This window comes from Falco peregrinus, chromosome 8, assembly GCF_023634155.1.
Source record: "Falco peregrinus isolate bFalPer1 chromosome 8, bFalPer1.pri, whole genome shotgun sequence".
Lineage (NCBI taxonomy): Eukaryota > Metazoa > Chordata > Aves > Falconiformes > Falconidae > Falco > Falco peregrinus.
This window is the reverse complement of record NC_073728.1, coordinates 59,050,012-59,068,985: the sequence shown is the minus strand read 5'-3', so window position 1 is coordinate 59,068,985 and position 18,974 is coordinate 59,050,012. Positions and strand designations below refer to the sequence as shown.

The 18,974-nt window shown below is 59.5% G+C and overlaps 2 protein-coding genes across 4 annotated transcripts; one reads left to right on the top strand and one right to left on the bottom strand.

The window, feature by feature from the left end:
- Positions 1–615: 615 nt before the first annotated feature.
- Positions 616–8,766, bottom strand: CCDC69 (coiled-coil domain containing 69). The gene is given in 10 exon segments (XM_055812516.1): positions 616–812; positions 814–922; positions 1,117–1,214; positions 1,463–1,582; positions 1,955–2,056; positions 2,290–2,363; positions 2,553–2,628; positions 2,870–3,033; positions 3,471–3,540; positions 8,526–8,766. Coding segments are annotated over 10 exon segments (921 nt in total). The 5' UTR covers positions 8,574–8,766; the 3' UTR covers positions 616–752.
- Positions 7,971–18,625, top strand: GM2A (ganglioside GM2 activator). Of its 3 annotated transcripts, none has more exons than XM_055812518.1 (4): positions 7,971–8,063; positions 15,726–15,878; positions 16,709–16,891; positions 17,011–18,625. In XM_055812518.1, the coding sequence occupies exons 1-4, from the start codon at positions 7,989–7,991 to the stop codon at positions 17,164–17,166; spliced, it is 567 nt and encodes a 188-aa protein (XP_055668493.1). In that variant the 5' UTR covers positions 7,971–7,988; the 3' UTR covers positions 17,167–18,625. The 3 variants fall into 3 exon arrangements, with proteins under 3 accessions (XP_055668493.1, XP_055668492.1, XP_013150226.2); XM_055812517.1 differs by lacking the exon at positions 7,971–8,063 and adding an exon at positions 13,443–13,738; XM_013294772.3 differs by lacking the exon at positions 7,971–8,063 and adding an exon at positions 14,277–14,585.
- Positions 18,626–18,974: the final 349 nt, after the last annotated feature.

Sequence of the window (18,974 nt, the reverse complement as noted above, 5' to 3'; positions counted from 1 at the left end):
ATCCCTGGGAGCTGTTTGCTGAAGATGGAGGAGGTGATGGGGAGAGGAGGCGCGTGGGTGCAAGGCAGATCCTGGCCAGGGGAAGCCCTTCTTTTACTGGAAATGGCAGGAGCGGGTGGCATCGGCTCAGATCAGCCTGAGCAGGAGGCCAAGCCCCCAAATGGGACATAATCTACAGCAAGGGCAGCACTGGAGGTGGCAGATACACCCAGCTGCACCTGTCCCTCCTGCCTTTTGTTGCTGCCCTATGAAAGCCTCTGTGGCTCAGCCCTGGGCTTGCCTACCTGCTTCCCAGGTAGCGAGGTACCTTAACGCCACTGTGTCCCCACTGCCCTCCTCATCCTCCCTGTGCTCGTCCCATCCAGTCCCAGTGACCACCTCACCTTCCTCGCCTCGTGCTCCCAGGCAGCACTGATGCTGGTGATGCGCAGAGCCAAGCGCTGGGTCGGATCCAGCCCCATGCATGATTGTGTGTCCCGGCTGACCCCTTTTACCTCCAGACCCCCCCCCCCCCCAGCCTCCCACCAGAGGAACGGACACAGGGATGGCATGGGAGAGTGGTCGGGGTCCCTGTGCAGCCCTGCATGGGCTAGGGAAAGGCAGGCACAAGTGTCCCATGAAATACTCCATCGCCCCAATGGCTCGGCCAGCCCAGGGGCCTGCCCCGGCCACAGGGGCACTTGCCACAGCAACCCTGGACTCACACACCCGGAGCAAAACCCCGGCAGCGCCTGGTGCCGGCCAGCAGCCTGCTACGTGGCGATGAGGGGCACCTCGCCGGCAGCCATGGGGAAGGGGGAGCCGTCCCCCCCCGTTGAGCATGCGGTACAGCAGCTCCTCCTTCTCGCGGCGAGCCTGCTCCCGCAGCTGCGCCTCCTTCTCCAGCGCCCCACGGGCGGCCAGCAGCTCCTCCGACAGCTGCCTGCGGGCAAACGGCATGGGCTGCCAGAGCCACCAGGCAAAGTGCCCATGGGCCCCTCTGCTCCCCGCAAAGTGCCTGGTGGCACCACATGCTGTGAGGTGTGTGTCCCCCCAGCACTGCTGTCACCTCTCCCCCCCGTCGGAGATGCCACCTGTGCACCGGGGAGCCACAAGGCGTGTGGGACCAGCACTTACTTCGCCATGACCAAGTGGTTCTGGGTGCGAACTTGCAGGTCCTCATTCTCCTGCTGGAGTGTCTTCACCTTCTCCTCCAGCAGAAGGTTCCTCTCCGCCTGGAAGGGGTGGATGAGGGTGAGGAGGGAGCTGGAAAGCTCCTCCAAACCCCCCGCCACCCCATCTGCGGGGGAACTCTGGCTTGGTGGGAGCGTGGTGGCATTGCACCCGTGTCCCCTCCCCGGTCCAAGAGAGGAACCTGGCTCCATCCACCTTGGCTCCAGCTGCAGTTTCTGGACAGGATTCAGGTGGGGAGAAGAGATAGAAAGAGAAAAGCCCGTCTGTAACCCTCCCCCTTTCAACCCACCACTGTCTCCAGGTTCAGCAGCTTCCTGTCGAGGCCATGGATGTGCTCGTTCTTCATCTCGATGACAAAGTGCAGGCTCTCCAGCTCCTGCTCCCAGAAGGGGCTGGGGCTCCCGTGCTCCTGCGGGGCACAGGGGGTGAGGCAGCGGCAGCGTGGTGGGCGCTCGGGGCATCAGCCAAGGTTCACCCCCTCCATGTGACCCCAGTGGGCCAGTGCTCCCAGCTGGGGCCCTGCATGGCCCAGGGTGGGTTTGTAGCCACAAGGTACCACATTTCACCCATCACTTCTGTTCAAGGGACCTCAACATCCGTGCACCTCCCAGTGACAGGGCTTTACTCCCCGCTTCAGCTGCCCTGTGCCCTACAGCCCCCACCCCCACCCCACCCCCCGGTTCCAGTTCCTCCCCCCTGTTCTCAGGGTCTCAGAGAAGCCCCCCTGGCTTTGGGCCAGCACCCTGGAGGCAGGTCCCCTCCCTGACACCCCTCCCTGCACCTGAATGTGCTTCTTGTAGTCTGTGCTCAAGAGCGACTCCTCCACACGCTTCATCCTTTCCTGGAAGGACTTCAGCTGGGAGTTCAGTGCCTGGATTGTCTCCTAGGGCAGCCAGGGAAAAAGCAGGATGGGAGGTGTCTGGGATTTCTTCCTGAGCAGCAGCACTGCTGGGCTATGCATCCTGATGACCCCAGGGCTGGAGGAGCCTGCGTGGTCCCCAGGAACACCGGGGACCAAGGTGGCCACCAAGGAGCTTGGGGCATCATGGCAGAACCAGAAGATGGCCCTCAAGCCCTTCACAAGCACACCCTCCCCAGGGATTTCTCCACAGGTACCTGTAAGGCCGCCTGGGACCTGTGGTGGGACTCTGCCAGCAGCAGCTTCTCTTGCTCATGGGCTCTCTGGAGCTCTGCAGGGGGGACACAAGCCAAGCGTCACCAGCACGGGGACACCAGGGCAGTGAGTCCCACCTGAGCCCCGCAGTGCTGTGGAGCAGGGGGGCAGCATCCCACAACCCCACACAAAACTGGAGGGGCACCAGCAGTGCAGGGGGAGTGGGCAGGGGGGCAGCAGGGAGCCCTGCTGTCCCAGTTCACACCTTGCAGGGTCTCCAAGTGCTCTTTCTTCAGGGCATCAAACTGCTTCTCCAGCTCCAGGTCTTTTCCCTTTTCCACCTGGGAAGCAGGGAGATGACAAACCCTATGTGCCTTACCCTGTGTAAGGTATGGTCCCTCTGCCAGACCTGCACTGCTCTGGGCTTCCTAACCCCTTCCTAGTCCCTTCCTTCACCCAAAAATGGGAAAGGAGCCCAGCCCAGCACGTACCAGGTCCATGATCGCTGCCTGGGAAGTCCTGGCTGGCCACACACTCCCTGCCTCACCACTGCCCCCAGCAGCACCTGCCTTTTTGCCTGACCTGGATGTTAATGTCCCGGGCGATTCTGGCCGTGCTTGCCCGGCTAGCATCCTGCAGCCGCTCCTTCTCCTCCTCCTGGCCTTGGAGGAGTTTCGTGGTCTCCGGCCGCTCCTCTCGCAGCACTGCCTTCTCCTTCCCATCCTCAGGCAACCGGGTGGCATTGGCTGCAACACAAATGGCCGCATCCTGCTAACTGGGCTGCTTGGGTGTCCTGGGCAGCCAGCCTGCCAGCGTGGTGGCTGGGGTTCAGCCCCTGTCCTCTTCCCACTGGACAGATACCTCCCCCCCATCTCACTGGTGCAAATTAGCACTAATTGGGATGGTGCTGGCAGGCTCAGAGAGGACACAGCTCATTAGGCCTCCTGCCACGGGGACGACCTGACTGCCTGAGAGGATGGGATGCCACTGTCTCTGAGATGACATCATGTCTGCCCGCCTGCATCAGCTCAGTGCAGAGGCTGCTGCCGTCATGCCCATCCTCGGTGGCCCTAGCACAGGCTGGCCACCCTGGGGTCTGTCCCACTGCTTTCTTCATATCACACTGCAAAAGCACCGCCAGGGTGGGCTGGGGGGTGGGGGAAAGCACACATTTTCTTCTCACCGTTCTCTGTCTTCAAGGCTGTGAGCTCCTGGGCAGATGGTTCCCTTTGCTGCTGGGCTTTTAGCTGTCCCTGGCAGAGAGAGAGGGGGCTGGAGCAGGGAGGGACAAAGCAGGGCAGGTGGCTGCAGGCAGAGGACACCCTGCAGCCAGGCACCCTGGGCTGAGCGTGCTTCAGCCCTGCTAAAGCATGGGTACTCCAGCAGCAGTGGTCCCTCCTCAACCCCCTGCTCTCTGCCCAGCCCTGAGCACCCACGGGTGCGCACGCACCACCTGACAGGCAGCCCTGAGCTTGTGCTGTCTCCCTGTGCCCCGGACGCCTTGCCATGCGGCATTGCCAGCCACTGGCTGCAAAACCTGGGGATGCTCGCAACCCCTCGCCCCCCAAATGGTGCTGGTACAAAATAGGCTCTGGCAGCAAAACATCTGGTGGGGAGGGCAGGCAGCAGCACTTGGCAGGGCTCCGGCTCTGGCATGTCCTTGTCACCCTCCTGCCCTGTCCCCGTTACCCGGGATGCTCAGGGTCAGCCTGGCCCCTGGCACATTGCAGCACCCCAAACATACCCCTCTGCCAGTGCTTTACACAGCTGGGCTTTGACATAGCCTGTGACGGAGCAGGAGTGAGAAATTAAAAATAACCATAAATCAGAGGCAATGCTGACCCTGTGCAGGGCTGGCAGCAGGCGAGGGCTGGCGGCGGCACAAGCAATGACCTCAGGAGCGCAGGAATGTGCTGTGTGGCCCCGCAAGCTCCCGCATGGTCCCACTGCTGCCACGGGGCTGATAAAACCCAGGGCCGGGAGCTGCCTTCATCAACACAGCTCCACGGGATGCCTTCCAACCCTGCAGGGGTTTAATTTAGCCACTTGGAGGGGAGGAGGAAAAAAGAAAAGAGTTTAATATATTTTTATCTGTTGCTGAAAGATAGAAGCAAAGCTCGCCTGCTCTAGCAGCTCAGCCTCCCCGATCCGGGGCAAATCTCATCCCTGCTGCCCATCGCTGGGTGGTGCTTCTGGCCAGGGGTGTGGATGTGCCTTGGGCAAAGGAATCCACCTGCAGACACATTGCTGCTCTCCAGCCCCGGGCAAAGCCGTCCCTTAAACTACTGGTCCCTAATGAAAGCAGCCCTGCAGCCTGCAGGGAGCTGGGGACCCCGCTGTGCCAGCTGCACCCTGGCTTGGCCCCACTGTCACAGCAGCGTGGCCAAACACAGCCCAGATTAGGGAGCCTGGCTCAGGAAAAAAGCAAGGCAAAGCAAACAGCCCTCCCGGCCTCTGCCTCCCCTGCAGCCCCCCCCCCGAAGCTGGAGGGAGGTGCAGTTGCCAGAGAGTGCAGGAAAACTCTGAGCCTCTGGGAAGCCACAGCTTTATCTTCCCTTCTATGGCGTGAGCGGCTGCGGTGCGGAACGTGGCCCAGGCAGTGGGCGAGGAAGCACCAGACGGTTGGGATTCGCAGGGTTTGTTCTTGTTGCTGAACATGGCTCACCCTGCAAATGTGGGGTGCCCCCGATGCCCCTGAGCCTTGACATCCCTGCTTGCAAAGAGTCCCCAAGGTCTCCAGCCTGCCCCTGCCCCCATCTCACAGTGATGTGCATCCCCCTGCTATTTAATGTACTCGTGTCCCGTGATGGGTTTGGAGTCCAGTGGGGGGAGGCGTGGATGAGACAGTCTGGGCTCTGCAAGCCTGGGGGCATCACAGGTTACCTCAAAAGCTTCCCCCTCCAGGTTTTACTGTGACAAAGCAAAGGCTGTGCGGGTGGACTGTCCTGGCCCAGTGGGGTCACATAGCTCCCAAGGGTTTTGGATTACCTGAGCCTTGCTGGGAGTGGGATGCTGGTACCTCCTCCAGCAGTGACCCGCAAACCTCACCTGCCCAAACCAAACCGTCTCCGCTGCATGCGTTCCGCTTGCTGGCAAAGGTGATGCCCAAGGACAGAGAGCCCAGGGCTCATCACCCCTGGCCACTCCCATAGCATGAGCAATATCCCCAGTGTGGATCCAGGGCACTTTCACCTTTCCTCCATGCCCCAAACCCAGTGGGACAGTGGGCTGCTCAAGGAGGAAGATTTGAGATGACTGCACTTAACTCAGAGATGGCTAAAGGGAGCAAGAGGCATGCCAGCATCATCAGACAGATCTAAATACCTGCCCCGAGGCTAGAAGCCAGCCACCCTTCCTACCTCTAGGAGCAATTAAAATAGTGTCTGGAGCTAATTTTACTCCTAAACACTCAATTGTTCTTTGGGATGAGAACTCCACTGCCAAAGCCAGGATGAAAAGCAAAACGTGGCTGAAAATTAACTGAAACATAGAGGTACCTTGTGCTGCCATTCCCAGAGTAGCATGTGACACCCGCACCTCTGGTATCGCCCCGTGCATTTTGGAGAGCTGGAAGACAGTCCTGGTATCCGCTTTGTGTGAAAGGAGGAGACTGGGAATTGCACCAGCTGGAATAGCTTTGGTCTGGGGAAGAAGCAGCCTGAAAGGTCCCACAGGTGCAGGCATCAGCAACGCAGCTGACCCTGTTAGGTCTCAGCATGGAAACCTCTGGCTTTGGCTTTGAGGAGGCTCATGCCAAAAAGTATCTTCTAGCTATTAAAAAATAAGTATCCACGTTCTTAGAACTGAATATTTCTAATGGTCTGGAGCAAAACTGTTTACGCATGGATCAGTTGGGATTTCCAGCAGAACCTGAGGTATCTCGAAAGACACCTGCAGTGGGGAGCCCCAACGCAGAGGCAGCCGGCATGGTGCAGGCAGCTGAGTCAGCTGCAGACTCAGCTTCAGCTTTTAGTGTGAGCTGGAGTTTTGTACTGTATTTTTCTTCCTCTTTTTCTGTTTTACAAGTATGTTAAGCAATTAAACCATGCAACCTTACCACCAGCAAATGAAATCACAAAGAGGCAGGAAACGAGCATTTAAATCCCGACTCTGCTCCTGGGGACAAAGTTTTGCTTTGTGGCTGTGGAGAAGGGAGCCAGGATTTAGCCCGTGACCCTAAAACCTCCCTGGGATCTGTAGCACACGCTCAGTGCTGCCAGAGCAGTGCTGGCACAGGTTCGTGGGACCTGTCTTTGACTGTGCTGCTGTCTTTCCTCCGGCGACGGTTGTGTTACAAGATGACTATCAACTCTCGTACAGTCAGATCTGTGCTGCAGACCACATGCAAACCCTTCATGCCATTGACAGCCCCGAGTTTTGCATCCTGACCTTTCCCTGGCTCCTGCTGCTACATATAGTTCCTATATCTCCAAAATAAATTCACCCCAGTCCTGGAAGGCAGCCAAGCCTCAGCCCTGATCTTTTGGGAAGGCGTCTTGGCCTTTCTCACGCCAGGAGCACAAGTGAAGGGTCAGCGGTGACCAACCATGGGTGGATGGAGCCAGACGGGAAGGGACCCTGGGGGACAGCGCCTGCAGCTCCGGCTGTGGCACCTGCGCCCCTGGCTCCTTATCACCCTGCTGCCTGCTGCTGGGAAGGCTGAGGCTGCCAAGCTGCCTCCCCCGAGGCATGCAGCGGCACTTGGTATGCCGCCCACCCACCGGACCCAGCTCCCCAAGGTCACCTCCAGCCTGGGACTGGCCCCAAAAGCCTCCACAGCTCCCAGCCCCATGACAGCCCCCAGCCCCATGACGTGCACCTAGGGTCTGCCCAGGCTCACCCCTGGGGTTTGAGGGCTCCTCCATCCCAAAGCATCCCCAAGGGACCAACTCTTCACATCCACCCATCAGCAGCGGGAGGGTGAAGGTCTCCTACCCCGCCTTTTGGTACCCAGACACCAGAACGTGGGCAGGAGTGGTTCAATGCCTGCCCTTTTTGCCTTAAAGGGGATTTTCATTGCTGCTTTCGGGATTAATTTGCAACTTAGTCACAGCAGCAGGGCTGTTTTATGGGGTGCAAATCGCTGTGAGCAGCGCCGCAAGGCTGAGCAGGAGAGCTTGAGAGCAGGCAAGTGCAGGAAGGGAGGCGTTTGCGGGCAAGTGACTCTGACTTAAATTTCCGCATTTCGGTAAACATGTGGCTCTCAACACCTGGGGCCTCAGGGCTGCTGTTTCTCCCTGTCCCATGCCCATTCTTGCATGCTCTCAGTGTCACAAACCAGCCATGAAGTGTCTGATCTTATGATACAGAGAAGAGCGGCGTTTTTTTTCCCATGATCTGGAGAAGCAGCCGAGCCTGCAAGTGCTGTAAATGAAGGCACTTGCTGGCTCGGGCGCTGTGCAAACTCCACGCCTGCTCCCCCCCACATCCCAGCAGCAGATTGTGCTCTGGCCGCGTGGTCCCGGGCGGCTGAGCTCTCACAGCTGCCTCCGCAAAGGGCTGCCCATGTAGGGGGGCATGCCGGCAACCTCCATCAACCGCTACCCACCCACCCCAGTACGCACAGCACGTCCAACTCCACAAACAACTCCTGAGGCCAATGGTGGGGAGCTAAGGCAGCATGAGCACGTAAAAAAAAAAAAAATTAGCAGCAAATAATTTCTAGACCCGAACTTGCAAAAGAATTCTTCACTGCAGAGCAATGCACCAAGATCTGCTGGGGACTCAGAGAGATCCCCACATTGCCTTCGGCACAAGGGAGGACACAACTTTTGGGGTAAGGGAGGATGCTGTGGGAGGATGGCAGAAGCCTGTCTGGGGGAACCTGTCCCTGTCCTATATGGGACCAGCACTTCCAACAGGCTTTGTCACCCTAGATGCTGCTGCACCTCCCTTCGTATGGGCTTTCCCGTGCTGGGGGGGGAGCTCGGAGGGGTGCAGGAGGGTGCAGCCGGGCAGGTGGCTGCCAGCTCCTGCTGTGCCCGGTGCCAGCGCCGACGGGGCCACACACAGCCGGGGGCAGCCGCACCGCCCAGCCCCGCCGCTCCCCGGGGCGCGGGGGGGACCCACGCCGGCTGAGCAGGGCTCCACGCAGACCCCAGCCCCACGCGAACCCCAACTCCCTGCAAAGCCCGATAACGTGCACACGCGACCCCACGGCAGCCCCGACCCCACGGCAGCCCCGACCCCAGGCGAAGCCCAGCCCAAGCCCAGCCCAGCCAGCCCCCCCAGCCGGTACCTCGCCGCCGGCGGGGCAGCAGCGCAGGGCGCTGCCGGTGCAGCCCATGGAGCCCCGGCCGGGAGCGCCGCATCCCCCGGCGAGTGGCCTCCGCTGCCCGGCGGGACCGGGCGGGACGGGACGGGACGGACGAGCCGCCCCAGCTGGCAGGCAGAAATAAATAAATAAATAAATAAATAAATTAAACAAAAAAAAAAAAAGGTCCCCGCAGCTGCTGGCAGGCAGCGCCGGGAGAGGGTGCTCTGCACCCCCGAGCCGCTGGCAGGGCCCCCGGCCGCAGCCTGCCCGCCCCCGGGGCTGGCCCTGGGCGCCCGGCGGGGGTGCTGCTGGCCCTGGGGCCCCTCCACCCTGGGGGGTCCCCGCCTGGGCCCGGGGTGCTTCGTCCCAAGCAGAGGAGTGGGACCCCCCGCACTGGGAATGCTCCTTCCCTGGGGTCTCCTGCACTGAGGATGCTCCATCCTGGGTGGGGGCAAAGGGGAGTGGGACCCCTGCAGCAGGGTCCAGCTGGAGCAGGGCTGCCTCGGGGAGGCTTCCACTGGTGAACCTACTCCGCCTCCCTGGGTAGAAGGGATGTGAAGGACAAAAGCAGGATCCATCCTGGCTTTTGCCATTACCCCATGAAGTTGGAGCTTGTGCTGGGATAGTTGTGTAAAAACGGTGACTTTGGGGTGTTTTCTTTTGGCAGGGGTCTCTGCTCTCGGGGTAGTTGTGCTGGCTGTCTTTCAGTGTGGTCCATACTGCCTGGGGGAATGCATCCTGGCAACCCCCCTCCTGAGCATCCCTAACACCGCAAATGCTGGGCCTGCAACCAGGGTGCCCTTTTCCAGGAGGAAATCCTGAGCTTTGGAAATGGGTGCGATGAGGTAGGGAAACACATAGATTTGAAAGTGTGCTGCCTAAAAATTAATGGGAGGAAAGGCAGGTTCCTCCAAATGTTTGGTTTTGATGACTTTTTTAAAACGCTGTGAAATAATAGACATTGCTAAATGAACACACATTCTGACCTGAAAAAATCAATTGTTGCCACCCCGCACTGCTGAAATAGGAGTGTTCCAACCTGGTCATGAGGCTGTGCCTGTATGGAAACTTTGCCAATTTTTGTCAACAAGTTTCTATTCTGACATTTTCCAAACATCCCCTGGGAGAAGTCCAAGCAGCACGCAGCTCAGGGGCTGCCAGCATGCTGCTGCTTCACCGCCGCTCTGGCACTGCCTCCCTGGCCAGCAAGGGAGCAGAGGTGTGTGGTCACCCCATCATGTGCCACTTGGAGGTGGGTTTTTTTGCCCTGGTAACCCCGGGACAGGGGAAATTGTGAAACACTGCTTGGATAGGAGGGTGGGGAAGGCGAGGGGCAGGCCCACAGCTGCCCCCAGTCTCCCCAGGACTGGTGGGACCAGTTGCCTGCGTCTTTCTGGGTGGGTGCTGCTTAAATTGGGTGAAGTTTCGTGAGTCACAGCAGCTTCCTGGCATCAGCTCCTACCACTCTGAAACCACTGAGAGCGTCTCTGTTGTTATCTCTCCCAGCACTTCATGCATGGGGCAAGTCTCCTTCCCTGCCTGAGAGTACTTATTCGGGCTGAGTAGCTTATTTGTGAGATAAAAGGCAAGGTGCTGGTCTCCACCTATTCTGGGTTAATTAAAAATCCTGGTCCAGACTTTGGAGACTGAAGGCGTACAGGGGCAAGCACAGAGGCGCATGCTTATTTTCCAAGCTGAATTTGCATCGCTGGTGCTGTGGCTGCAAACAGAAGCAACTGTGTGGGCAGCTGAGGAGGAGCCTGTCCAGCTGCCATCATGTGTTGCTGGTGCATGATGGTCCAGCAGTCTGCACATGTGCTCGTGGTAATTTCTGGTTTTAATTGTGGGGCATGGCTGGGGTGCATGGGAATGCCTCTGTGCCACAAAGCGGGGCTCCAGGTAGGGTTTCTTTTGCTAATGGTGAAGAAAAAACACAGGGTTTGGTCATGTCAGGTTGAGCCATCAAGGCAGAGCTGGGGCTTGGGGATGGGGTTGAGCAGAGAGGCTGGCTCCAGCACCTTGCTCCACAGCCCAGCACCCCATGCATGCTGCTGCTGCGGGCTGTGGCGTGCCCTGCTTGCCATGGCAGCTACAACCCTGCACTTCTATAAATCACCAACTTTCGGTGAAGGGGCCGCACCAGATCACGTTACACCCGCAGGCACATCTGTGAGGCTGCCTGCTGGAGGCCCTGCCTGTGCTGCCCCAAAGGTCTCCTATTTTAGCTTGATTTTAGCAATTTCTCAGTTTCTCTGATCTTTCCTGTGCCGGCTGCATGGCATGTATCCCTGCTGGAGAGACCTCCCATCTGAGCCCTGCTTCATCTTCCTCTGCCCCAATACACTTAAACAGCCAGAAACATTTCTGTCCAGCTGCAGCTGCTTTCAAGCAAAGCAGGGGCTTTCCATGGCATTGTAGGAGTGGGATTCATGGCTGCAACAACTCAGCCCCCTCTCCCTACCCAGAGGAGCCTGGGGATCTGGGGAGCAGATGGGGATGGGGCTGCCGGAGGCTGCTCGCAGAGGGCTGGAGGTGACAGGAACTGTAGCAGTGAGGGGGTTTCTGCCTGTGCGAAGACAGGAAAGTGGAAGTGGTGTGTGGCTGACGCACCTGGGGCAGCTTCGGCTTGTTTTGAGGTTTGCCACCATGTCTTTTTTGCTGTTATCGCAATCTTTCTCCAGGGACAACAGTGGCTGGAGGCATCTCAAGGGTTTTGCCTAGAAAAGTTTATCTCATGCTCAGCTGAATTGCTGTAAATGGGATAACAGCTGGCCAAACGTTGAGTTAATTTGTGCCAATGGTCATTTAAAGTGTTTGCCAAAGCTTATGGATAAGTGAAGTATTTATGCAAACTGTTAAAGTGTCTCGGCTCTCCCTCCAGTTCCAGCTGGTAAGGACTGGGTAGGATGGGGTGGGCACAAAGTGGTGTCGTTGCCAGCGTGTGGGATTTCCATCTGGAACACAGCCCTGCATGGTCTGTGTGCAAGCTGGTCCCGCAAGCGCAGATGGGGTCATTCATTTTTTCGTTTGTTTGTTTATTTTCAGAAACCCAATCTGGGGAAAAAAAAAAGGGGGAGAAGATTTTGCTGGAAGCTTTTTGGGTGATGAGCTGGTGGCCTACAGTGATGATCAGTGGGTCCTGGCAGAAATGGTGGCCCAGGCAGTGGAGAGAGGGTGGCCTGTGGTTGCACCCTTGGGCCCCATGCATCATTTGCAGTCTATTTGCTTTTGTAAATGAAACCTAACAAAGTCTTAATGCTGTTACCCACTCTATGCTGGCTGCTTCTCTTCAATGCAAATTGAAGATGTTTAGGCAGATTGCTGAGACCTCGTGACTCAGGCTTTGCATGGGTGAGATGGCTCAGAAGACTGTTTGAACTGCAGAGGATCTTGCATGTGTTGGAGCCCCAAAAAAGGTCACAGGCTCCTTTGGTGGGGATCTAGGTCATGCATGCTTCTGTCTTGAGGTAAAGCAGCGATTTCAAGGCACTCCTGCCCCTCCCTGTGTTTTGCCAAGCAAAAAGATGTGGGTTAACCTGTCCTTACAGTCCTTTATTCTCTTCTTTCCCCACAGCAAAACAGAGGGAGAAGGATGGGAATAGGGGAGTGAAACCTTCACCCACGCTGGTTGTGAGAAGCAGGTAAGCATGTGGTGCTGGGGGCTCGAGGCGAGGGGCTCTGCTCACCTCCCAGCCCCAGACATGATGCTCCAGCCATGCCCATGCCTCTCCCCACGCATCCCCGTCTCCATCCCTGTCCCCTGGCTGCTCCGGGGCCTCTAAGTGAAAACTAATCCCTGGGGATAACTTTCCACCCCGCTCCTGGGTGGGAGGAACTGGGCTATTTATTCCTCACCCTTAAGCCTTCGCAGTGGATCAGCAACGCAGTTGTCGCTGCTGGCGCGGGGTGGGCAGCAGCATCCGTCACGGCCTCTGCCCGCTCCCGCGCCCTGCCTGCACGCTCCCGGCCAGCCTCGCTGCTAAATAAGGATGAAAGGCTAAAAATAGAGCTGAGGCAGGGGTTTGGGCAACCCTTCCCAGGACCAGGAGCGATATGGGGAGGCTGGCCAATGTCAGCCCCAAACTGCCTATGGGGAAGGGTCCCACAAGTGGGTCCTAACCATGCCAGGGCGGGGGAGGAAAGGTCTGAGACCTGCCACACTCATGTCCTGTGCGCTCCGCCGGCTCAGCTCCTTCCAGCTTTCCACAGGGAAAAAACATCTGTTCACTGAAATATGTGGGGAAGTGCACGCTTCTGTGCCATCTGTGGTGTGGGGTACCTGTGGGGCCATTCCGGCATGACAGGGGGGCTTAGGGCAGCTCTGGCTGGAAAATGAACACCTGAAGGAGGAAGGAAGGGTGGAAGAGGGGGTGTGTGAAATCTGAAATTTTGGATAGATGGGTGGTGGGTAGTGGGGTGCTGTGGGAAACTGCCCAACCAGGGGATACCGGCTGCCAAGGTGCACACGCGGCATCGGGTTTGGGGTCCCAAATATATCTGCTCCTCAGCTGCCAGCTGCCCTGCACCCAGCGTGGGGGGGAGCGCGGGGGTCCTGGGTGCTGGCCTAGGGTGGGCACTGACCCTCTGCGCCTCGGCCAGCCCCAGCAGGGTGCGGGGAGACATGAAGCCTTGGGGCGGGGGGGTAGGTGGTCTGGTCTCACCGGCCGACGCTGGGTGACCCGGCGTGGTGGGTGCAGCTCGGGACCCCAGTCCCCCCCCTCCCCGTGCTGGCAGAGGGCAGGCCCTGGGTGCCTGGGAAAGCGCCGCTTCCCGTCCCAGCATCCCTGCGACTCCAGTCCTGCGCTTGACAACAAAACCGGGGAGGGGAGGGGAAAAGGGAAAAAAAAAGGAGAAGAGAGGAAGGGAGCATCTCCGGGTGTACGCAAGGGGAGGGAGGGGAATCGGGAGGAGGGCCGGGCTCAGAGCTGGCAGGGAGCCGTCCCACCGCACAGGGCGCCCCAGCGCCGTCCCGGAGACAGCGGTGCCCGCCGCCCCCCGGCCCCGCCGCTCCCGCTGCCCCCCCGGTGCGGGTCCCCGCCGGCCGCCGCGCTCCGCACGGATCCTGCCCCGCTCCGAGGATGCGGGGAGCGGCGCTGGCGCTGGCGCTGTGCGCCCTGCAGCTCTGCCCGGCCGCGCTCGCAGGCTCCCTGCCGCAGCTGCTGGTGGAGCGGAGCGGCTCCCGCAGGCTGAGCAAGGTGAGAGGCTCCGCACCCCGCTCCTCTCCGGGCGGGGGGGGGGCCGGGGGGCTGCCTGGGGCGGGGGGCTGGCGGGGGGAGAAGCCCGAGCGCTGCCGGCGGTAGGAAAGCTTTCGCTCTTCTGCTGCGTTTTGCAAGAGATCAAAAGCCTTTCTGTCGAAGTGCGAGGTCGGTTCTTGGGCTGGGGAGGGGGGGGTGGTGTGTGTCCCCCAGACCGGGTCGCCTTGGGGAGGCACGGCTGCAGGTTCGGGTTCAGCCCAGGGCTGGAGGGGATTTCAGTTCTGGCAAACTGCTCTGCCCCAGGCAGCCCGGCGGCCTCGTCCGTGGGCTGAGCTTTCCCTGCAGTCCCTCAGCTCCCCGGCTCATTCCTCCTGCTCGGGAGCATTTTCCAGCCCAGGCTGCTGTCTCCGCGTTCCCACGCATCCCTGGGCCGGGCTCATCAGCACGCACTGGTTAAGATACAGCTGATTAAGACGTGTGACTCTCACGCGGGGTGGAGAGGAACGTGTCTATTTTCCAGGAAAGCTGAGGCTACCCCAGGGAAGAGGGAGCCGGCTTGGGAAAGCTGGAGCGGGCTCTGTAGGGCAGCAGGGCGCCTGAGGCCCAGCACCATGCAGCCCCACACTGATGTGTAGCTCCTGTGGAGCCTCTTTGCCTGCAGACCCGCAGGCGAAGGGCTCCCAGCTCTTGCTAAATGTCGGGGTGCAGCCTGCCCCTTGCCCCGGCTTGCCCTGAGCCCTGTGTCCTGCCCTGTGCCCTGGGCTGCTCCTGGCTGGCGAGCGGGACGGCGGGACAGGCTGCTCCTGCGTGGGCAGTGCTGCCCGCTGGGGCTGCCGCCTGGCTCCAGGTAAGACAGCCTCCACCGGTTCTGCGGCTGCTGAGCAGGCAGGGAGAGCTCCGCGCCGGTGGCACGGGGACATGGGTTGCCCCAGCTAAACCTGCTTGGGGTGCGCAGCCTCCTGCTTCCCTGCAATTAGGCTGGAGCTGCTCCGGGATGGAGCTTGGGTTCTTGACGCTGGCTTGCAGCAGGTTCAGGGGTGGCTGTTGTAGGTGAGTGCTGCCGTCCTCCTGCCTTTGAACTTGGCTAGTGGGGGCGAAGGCCTCCAGTGCTGTTGCTGGCCTGTGGCTTTGCTGGTGGTGGCTGGGGAGGCTGGTGGGCTTGGAGAAAATGGGAGACGTGGCTCCCAGCGCAGCCGGGATACATGAGCAATGTCCACCCATCCAGGTGACATCACCTGCTTGTGGATTTTTCATTATTTCATAGGAAACGCTGCTTCCCTGGCTCATTTGGACTGAACCAGCTCAGAATCAGGCCTCTGGGGTGTATCAGGCTGGGTATAAGCCCGGCTCATCTGCTCCCTGAGCATAAGCAGAGATGGAAATGTTAAGCCATGTTAAAATGCGAGTGTGATTTCTGCTCCTGCGTGGGACCAGGTGGCCCAAGCCAGCGGATGATGGCTCGCAACAAATATCTTGGCTGAGCCAGGAGGCTGTGCCAGCCCCACAGACCCCCAGGGCACAGCATCTTCCCCCTCCCCCCTCCCCGTGCTGGCACAGCCGGTGCTGCCCTGCCCTGGTCCCCACTTGCTCTCTCGCCTTGGCTCCCACACACGTTGCTCCTCGTTGCTTGGTGCCGTTGGCACTGGCGTAAGTGAAGGACCCTTCTTGCCTTGTTCATGTGCAAAGTGTTTGGAGGCTGAGCTGGGGCAAGTTTGGAAATCGCAGCCTGGGAGCACTCTTTGGATGTAAAATATATGCAGGGGAGCTGGACAGAAAGTTTCTGCAATGCCCTCAGGCTCGGAGAGCTGGGACTGCGAGAAATGCAGAGGGAAATATTTATTTGGCGTTTGAAGGATTGAAGGTTGTTTTCTGGCTCTGTGCGTGAGCAGTTTGGTGGGGGTCAGCAGTCCAACACTGGGGAAACCTCCTGCAAACCTGGTGCAAGGCTTGCCTTGGGTCTAACTCCTCCCGTTCCTTGGTGCTGCAGGTTGGTGGCTTTGCCTGGGAGAACTGCGGTGATGGGAGGGACCCCGTGGTTCTGCAGAGTCTCTCTGTGGCACCTGACCCCATCAGCATCCCGGGGAGCCTGCGCATCAGTGCAGCTGTCAAAAGCGGCAAGGCCATGGCCTCCCCTCTGAAGGTACGTGCTGGAGATGCCTCCATGGGATGAGGGAGGGCAGAGCTTCCTGACAGCACCAGCAGCTGTGAAATGCCCAGCAGCGGGTACAGGAGCGAGCAGCCCTTGGGAGAGTGAGGCACAGAGCGGTGGCAGGGCTGAGTGTCCCAGGCTCTGTAATGGGGGAGATGGGTGTGGGAGACATGTGGTGGGAGCAGATAGCCCAGTGGGGAACTCCCAATCTTGTCACAGTCGGAGAAACCACCAGAGCTGTGTTGTGTCCTGGGGATGTAACGACTCAGGGAGGGAAACGAAACCCTAGGTGCCCTGGGTGCTCCCGGCAGTCACTGCAGCACTTGTTTTTCAGTGGCCAGACCCGGCTGCTCCCTCCAGAAACATGCCATGGCAGCGCTGTGGGAGCCCTGGGCTGGCCTGGCTGCCCTGCACCACTTTTTGCGGACATGTTGGAATGAGATGGAACATGTCTTTGCCCAAGATGCACGGGCCATCTTGAGCAATGGCTGTGGCTGCAGGGTGTGTGCTGGCGGAGTGTGGAGGCAGAGCTGTGGGATGGGAGCTGCAGGATGGGAGCTGTCAGGAGGTTCTGGGACGGGGCACCAAGGAGAAGGGAAGGAGCAGGTGTGTGGGGTGCGGGGAGGTGTTTGCTCAAGGGGCTGGGTTGAGGTTGGAGGAAGAGAGACCTGGAGACAGAGAGGATCTGAAAGCAGGAAGGGAAGCAAAAGGCCTGCACTAGCAGGAGCTAAGGGAGATGGCTGGGGAGGGGAGGTGGGACAGGCTGGAGGAACTGTGGATGCTTGTGCTGGCTGTACTGGTGCCTGACACCTTCCTTCCAGGCAGTGCTGGTGGTGGAGAAGGCGCTGGGTGACCTCTGGATCCAGCTGCCCTGCATCGATCAGCTGGGCAGCTGCACCTACAATGATGTCTGCACCATCCTGGACAACCTCATCCCGCCTGGCACAACCTGCCCGGAGCCCCTGCTCACCTATGGCATCCCCTGCCACTGCCCCTTCAAAGCGGTACGCCTGAACCCTCTGGCTGGTGGGGTGCTGGCAGTGCTGCTGGGTACCACCGTGCCCTTTGGCACAGGGCTGGGGGCGTTCAACTGACATCTTCCCTGCATGTCCCCTCTCCACAGGGCTCCTATTCCCTGCCGGCCAGTGACTTCATCCTGCCCGACATGGAGCTGCCTTCCTGGATGACCAACGGCAACTACCGTGTCCGGGCAGCTGTCAGCAATGGCGGGGAGGAGCTTGCCTGTGTCAAGCTGGCCTTCTCCCTGCAGTCCCAGTGAGGGGCAGGGGACTGTCCCTCCTTTACCCCACACCTCCCTGTCCCATCCCATCCAGTTGTGCCCCATCCCATCCCAATCCATCCCTGTGAGGTGTGCCCCTCCTGCTGCCAGGAGGAGGCAGCCCTTGTACCCCTGCCTGGTGCCCCCTCCCCTGCTACACACAGAAGGGCCCCTCTGGCTGTCCTGCTGTCAACCAGGGTATCCCCTGCCCCGGACAGGGTGGCCTTGGAGCCTGGCCCCAGCCTTTCAGCATGATCTGGAGGTAATTATTTTTCACTCGTTTTTTTTTTTTTTTTACTTAATCCTATCAGGGCAATTTTAGACAAAAAACATTCCAGGGAAAAGCAATACTTCTTGGAGCAGTCCGTGGGGAGGAGGGAGTGTTTGGCAGTGCTGGGGCAGGCTGAAGGGATGCAGGATTAGCTGCGGAGGGTGTCCCTGCTTGCCCCCACCATCTCTAGGCAGAGCATAGGGTTGTTTTGCAGAAGTGTCCCCAGGGTGGCTGCAGGAGACCTGTCCTCCCCCCAGCAGCTCTGGGTGTGCCTCTGGCTCATCCCTGTCCTGCACATGGGAACAGCTTGGTCACACAAGGCACCTGTGGGGGCACCTGCCTGTGCCCCTTCTGCAACAAACGTCACAAGCATAAGAGGACTGAAGCCACCTGAGCCCCAGATGGACATTCCCACTTGCAAGGGACCAAGCGGCTGGTGCTGCTCCCAGCAGCAGGAGAGGTGGCTGGCCACCAGTGCTGGCTCCAGGGCGCAGGGGGCATGGCTGCCACAGGCAGCTGGGGCACAGCCTGGCCGAGAACAAGTCCTACTCACCTCATTTTGCTGCTGGGACTGAGCTGAGGGAGGGCGTTGTGCTGGGGCTATCCTTCCATTGCATTGGCAGAGGCACCTTTACCTGTAGCAGCATCCTGGACATGGGGTGGACTGGGAGATGACCATGAAGACCAGTAGGCTGGGTCCTGTCTGGGGGCCCTGCAGCCCATCTCCTGGTTGTGGCTGGGGGTTGGGGCGTGGGCAGGCAGCATCCCGCCTGCCTGCAGCTCTGGGCAGAGCATTTGCCATCACCTGCCTGTGCCAGGTCCCCGCAGGGCAGAGGTGCAGGTGACCCACCAGCCATGCACATCCCTCCCCCCCTCACTGTCCCTGCCTGCTCACATTATTTAGCCCCTCCATAGGGCTGGTCTTCCTCCAAGCACTTTATACGCCTTAACTACTGCCAGGCTGCCCTGGTGGGAGGTCCTCTGCCACACAGACGTGTTCCTGCTGCCTTTCTGTGCCCTCCACTTGCTTTGTTTCATCCTGCTGCTGGGTCCGACCCAGGTTTGTTTTACCTGGAGATGTGCTAACCCTCTCACCCTGTTCCCTGCTGCCGCGCAGTGCCTGTGCCAGGGTGGCATCCTCCTTTCGGGAAGGTACTGTAGGTTCTTAATAAATCTTTTTACCAGGAAGTGGAGCTCGTGCCTTTTTGACCTGGCGGTGACCTGGCGGTGACACTTGTTTCCCTTGAACCAGTGAGGATATGGTTTTGAGCTGGGGGAAGCAAAAGTCATGTCGGGGATGGGATGGGGTCGGCGGTGGAGGATGCGGTGGCCAGAAGAGCTGAGTGTGAACAGCCCCGAGGCTGGCTCCTGTGCAACAGGCACAGCTGGTGCCTCTTGGTGCTGAGGGTGACCTGGGGGTGGCATTTGTTTCCCTTGAACCAGCAGGGACATGGTTTTGAGCTGGGGGAAGCAAAAGTCTTATTGGGGCTGGGGTGGGGGCAGCGGTGGAAGATGCTGCGGCCAGAAAGATTGTGAG

Bases quoted from the DNA above. Each gene is read 5' to 3' on its own strand.
- GM2A (XM_013294772.3), top strand. From the start codon at position 14,433: ATGTCGGGGTGCAGCCTGCCCCTTGCCCCGGCTTGCCCTGAGCCCTGT. The intron at 14,586-15,725 runs GTAAGACAGCCT...TTGGTGCTGCAG, and splicing joins GGGCTGCCGCCTGGCTCCAG to GTTGGTGGCTTTGCCTGGGA. The intron at 15,879-16,708 runs GTACGTGCTGGA...CCTTCCTTCCAG, and splicing joins CCATGGCCTCCCCTCTGAAG to GCAGTGCTGGTGGTGGAGAA.